Source organism: Chaetodon trifascialis, chromosome 7 (genome assembly GCF_039877785.1).
Source record: "Chaetodon trifascialis isolate fChaTrf1 chromosome 7, fChaTrf1.hap1, whole genome shotgun sequence".
In the NCBI taxonomy this organism is placed as follows: domain Eukaryota; kingdom Metazoa; phylum Chordata; class Actinopteri; order Chaetodontiformes; family Chaetodontidae; genus Chaetodon; species Chaetodon trifascialis.
This window is the reverse complement of record NC_092062.1, coordinates 25,808,896-25,813,620: the sequence shown is the minus strand read 5'-3', so window position 1 is coordinate 25,813,620 and position 4,725 is coordinate 25,808,896. Positions and strand designations below refer to the sequence as shown.

General features: G+C 39.6%; 1 protein-coding gene across 1 annotated transcript; it reads right to left on the bottom strand.

Moving 5' to 3' along the window:
* Positions 1-1,646: 1,646 nt before the first annotated feature.
* LOC139333411 (membrane-spanning 4-domains subfamily A member 4A-like) lies at positions 1,647-3,639 on the bottom strand. Its single transcript, XM_070965787.1, has 6 exons — positions 3,493-3,639; positions 3,283-3,393; positions 3,031-3,087; positions 2,741-2,911; positions 1,947-2,060; positions 1,647-1,700 (listed from the first exon to the last, which is right to left on the bottom strand). The coding sequence occupies exons 1-6, from the start codon at positions 3,637-3,639 to the stop codon at positions 1,647-1,649; spliced, it is 654 nt and encodes a 217-aa protein (XP_070821888.1).
* Positions 3,640-4,725: the final 1,086 nt, after the last annotated feature.

Here is a 4,725-nt window from a genome sequence, read left to right as displayed (position 1 = left end):
AACAATAAATTTCGCACTTCCGGTTGCCTGTTTGATTTCTTCAAAATAAAAGCGTTATTACAATATACTTTTATATATATCCTCCTGACTACCAGGAAAAAAAATATTGTCCAATCACATTTTTTTCAATTCACCAATCTTTGTAAAGTAATTACAACACTGAAAACATCTTTTTAAAAGAAAAACAAAACAAAACATTTTATCTAGGACACTTTTTAAACACTTAAATACTATGCTAAAATACAGTTAAAATAATTCTGAATAATTATGAATAATTTGAACTACTGGTAGTCAGGAGGATATATCTCTTAAAATTAATTTTGAACTAAAAACAAATAGCAGTGGTAGAAGAGGCAAGTAGATCCTTTACTTTAAAGTAACACATCTGTAATCTAAATTTTACTTACGTTTACTCACATTCACGTTCAGTATTAAAAGTATAAGTACACAATGATTCCCTCAGATACTGCGGCACGAGCACAAGCTGGTAATCCTCAGACAGAGCATAAGACACTGAAAACAACACTTAAAGTAACATAAACACTTCAAAAATAAACAAGTAAACAGATAGTGTTTATGCAGCATTATTGGTGATAATCTAAAAAAAAAAAAAAAACATTCCTTTTATAAAAGGTTTATTTATATAAAGTCCTCTCTTCCATAAAGACAATGACATGAGATCAAGTAGCTCACCAGAATAGAAAATAGCCACATTTAGTAATATAGTGGTGGAAATAAGAAAAAATGAGACAAAAATGATCTTTAACAAGATTTCATAGTCTCACAACCGAAATGCATAAATACAGGGAGGATGATAACAATGTGCAAAGACGACCCGACCAGGGTCTCAGTACCTCAAAAGCAGGATATCATAAGGAGGAATAAGAGCAGGACCTGCTAGTGAAGGCGTGAGGCGTTCAGGTGCTTCACCTTACAGACATCAGTGTGATGCTGTGAGGCTCCGTTTTAAACGGGATCAGCGTGGACATTTTCCGCTGTCACTGTGGTTTATTCATTTGTGTTGCTCCGGTACTGAAGCCACTCTCTGGATGGTTTTTGCACCTCATCATTTATCTGTTTGAAATGTGAGAGTTAAAGACACTTTCTATGTTGACACACGTTCCTGTTTTGCATTCCTTCTATTATACAGACTGAATCTGGCTATTTTATTCTGTGCTATGATTTGTGATCTTTTAAATATATTTGAAGCGTTTTATCTCTGCGTATGTGCAATCCTGTTTCTTGTAATCTTTTGTAAATATAGATTAGATCCAGATTCGCTGAAAAGGTCTGCACATAAGTTGTGATAAGTTTAACTGGAAATCAGCATCTGTAGCATCTGTGCTGGTTTTGGTTTTATCTGCATTTACCTTTGAGGTTAAATGATAAAACAGACCTGAAAGGAATTTCATCTTAGGAAAACTGCAAAAATCAATTTTACACATTTTTATTGGAATAATTTTACTTTCAAAAATAATTCACAAGCAGATAAGAAACAAAACATATGCAGATTGGAAAAAAAAAAAAAACGTGTTGTTTTGATGACTTTCAGCGAGTGTACAGTCTGTAAAAGCACGAGTATTACAGTGATGTGCAGCTTATTCATGCATCCTTGAGTTCAGCTGGACTTGAAGCAGCAGGAGGGGTCAGGGGGACTCTTCCTTCAGCCGTGGCTGCTGATCGTCGACATCTTTGTCCCCCTGGTTCAACAGAAAAAAGTTCACTTTAGTTAAACAAAACACAGGATGAAAAGCAGAATTCAATATAACTGAATTTAACACTGCAAATATTAAATACTGAACCAGAAATTAAGCTGCTGTTACTTTCATCCTGCTCACTTCTCGTACCTCCATTGCTTTCCCTCCCCTGTCTGAATACACCACCCCACCCCCCGAGCTGTCCTCTGATTCATGAGGACGTGTGTGTGTTGTCTTCTTGGTTCATACCTTTTTCATCTCACTGGTCAAAGCTCTGATGCCCAGAATCGTAAACCTAACGTTGACACCGAGCTGAAGAACAGCCATGGCGATCATCATCGAGTCCATGGACGTCAGCGCACTCTGACGGATGAGAAATCAAAACAATTTTTAACAAAAATAATTTTATGATATGATATATTTAATATAGTTCAGTGCTCTGTAGCGCCCACCAGAGACGCTGGACCAGTGTGATGGGTGTGCAGTGGTTTCCTTGAATAGGTTCATTTCATCCTATTTTATACTTCTACTGTGCATTTCAGAGGGAAATACTGCATTTTTTACTCCTTTAGGATTATTTGACAGCTTTAGTTAATTTTACAAATTAAGATTTCTGCATCCAAAACACAACTTTTGAATATTTTTCATAAATTAAAATAACCCAAAAGCACAGACAAATCCAGCTGAAATAAGTCGTTAATTAATCGATTAGTCAACTGGCAGAAAATTGATGAGCAAGGATTTTGATAATCGTTTCAGTTAAAAATGATTTTAAGGCGTCACTTTGGGCTCTGAGTAATCGTGACAACATTCATCATTACTTTCTGAATTTTTACAAACCAGACAACGTATTTCTCTGCACTGAGTACTTTTAATACTTTAAGCACATTTCCCTGATTACACTAACATACTTTCACTTAAGTAACATTTTAAATTCATGACTTTTATTAGTAATAAAGTCATTTTACAGTGAGGCACTGGTGCTTTTACTGAAGCAAACGCTCTGAACACTTCTTCCACAGCTGTGTGCTTTGAGCGCTCACCTGGGCAAGGAGCGCCAGGTTTCTGCAGCTGTCACCATGACGATCAGCATTGTTCCTGCGGCGGTCGCACAGCCAGAGGAGAGAGGCATCGGCCAGGTCTATGGCATACAGCACGATGCCAGTAATGGCAAAGATGGCTCCAGCGATGTTCATGAACACTGTGAAGCCCACCTGAGAGGAAAGACCCCTTCCATTAAACAGATGTGTCACTAAGACGACACAGCATCATGAGTACGGTACAGGGCTTATTTCCTTTCATTCGTTGATGGAGTTTGGTGCACTCCGCTTACCAAGCAGCTGGAAGGGAACTGTCCGGCCAAAATGGACATGATTCCAGTCACAATGAACTGATGAGAGGTCAGCAGACGGCTCACGTCAGTGACAGTCAAGCAGAAACTTTTCTATTTGTTCACCTGCAGCATTAGCAGGAATTGCTTCTGTCCATCAACAATATTGTAATGTAACATAAGGCAGGTATTAAAGAAAGAGACATTGCAGGAATATGCTCTCATGGTCCTAAAAACACAATAATATCATTTTACCACAGCGCCCAGCCAGTAAGCAGCTCCCAGACTGGTCAAATCCCCGGGACTTGTGCTCGTTCGACCTGGTCCAAGAGCAATGTTGAACAGGCCCACCATGATCTGAATGGTCTGAAAAAGACTCAAAACGATCAGACTTGCTCACACTGAACATCTTAAGACCACCAGCTAACAGCCTCATGTGCATTCATTTATTTTCAGCCCTCTCACCCCAAGAACAGTGGTGACACTCGTCTGCATCGGCCCCCGGTACACCGAGCAGCTCTCTGGAGCCTCACAGAGAGCCTTCAGGATTTGAGACAGCGGCGGGAACGTGATTTCACTGCCGGCTGTCGCTCTCTGGTTTTTGACGGCCATCTTCACAGTCCTGAAACATAAAAACACAAAGTTCTGTTAGTGAGAGTGATGGGAACGTCTCCTCCTGATCAAGTCCGTCCTCTCATTTTGTTTTCCAGGTGTGTGTGTGAGGAGTGGGTGTGTACGGGACAATGGATCAGTGCATGAATGTGTTAAACTGCCAGCAGCGGGGAAAGTAAACAGAGAGTCAGTGGTATCGACCAACAACCCTATCAAATCCAAATATGCAGATGTATTACGGCCGTGGTTTCCTATAAGATTACTCTCATTGTCCCTCACTTGAAGTTCTTTATTTAGTAACTCTGAAATATGCAGCAGAGGTTTTAGCAGCTCAAGTAAAAGTATTGCTTGTTTTCTCTGTAGTTTAGTCTTTAAGTGTTTGTCACGTAGTCATACAGTGTACTTTTTGGACATTAAAATTGAGCACAGTTGACTGGACCCCGGCAAAGACTTACAAGAAATAAAGTTCTGTCATTTGGACGGTTGGTGTCTTGTTTTCTTTCAGAGTGAACTTTGAAAATGCTGCATTTTCTGTATTGTTTAAAAGCTTTTTTTCATCTGAAGCTCTTCCTTAGAGACCCAAAAACACACCTCTCTCACACACACCACTGAAAAAATATTACAAAACTCAAATTTGGCAAACTTTTCCATTAAAAACGTCCATAAAATCCAGTTCAGAGGTCACATCAGGACACAGGAGGACTCACCTGCAGATGGTTTGATGCTGTAGGTGCTCCAGTGTGGTTCCTCTGCCAGCAGCCTCAGCTCATCTGGTAGCAATAAAAATCTTACTTCCTTTTAGTCCGGCCCAATTTTTTCAGAATAAAAGCCTCATTTCCACAAAAAGCAAGTAATCAGTGGTGATGGAAGAAGCAGGGAGACGAAATTGCATTTGAGGTAATACAGAGCAGCAGAAAAGCACAAGTTACTGTATACAGTTACACTGTCTACAGATGATAATGTTCAATGACGTGACAGAGCGGAGGACAGCTCCGTCCTGACTCAGGCGTCTCTGTGTACGCTGTCTTCTTCACATTTGGTCCTTATAAGGATGCTTCAGACCTTTTTCTCTACTTTTAACGTGAC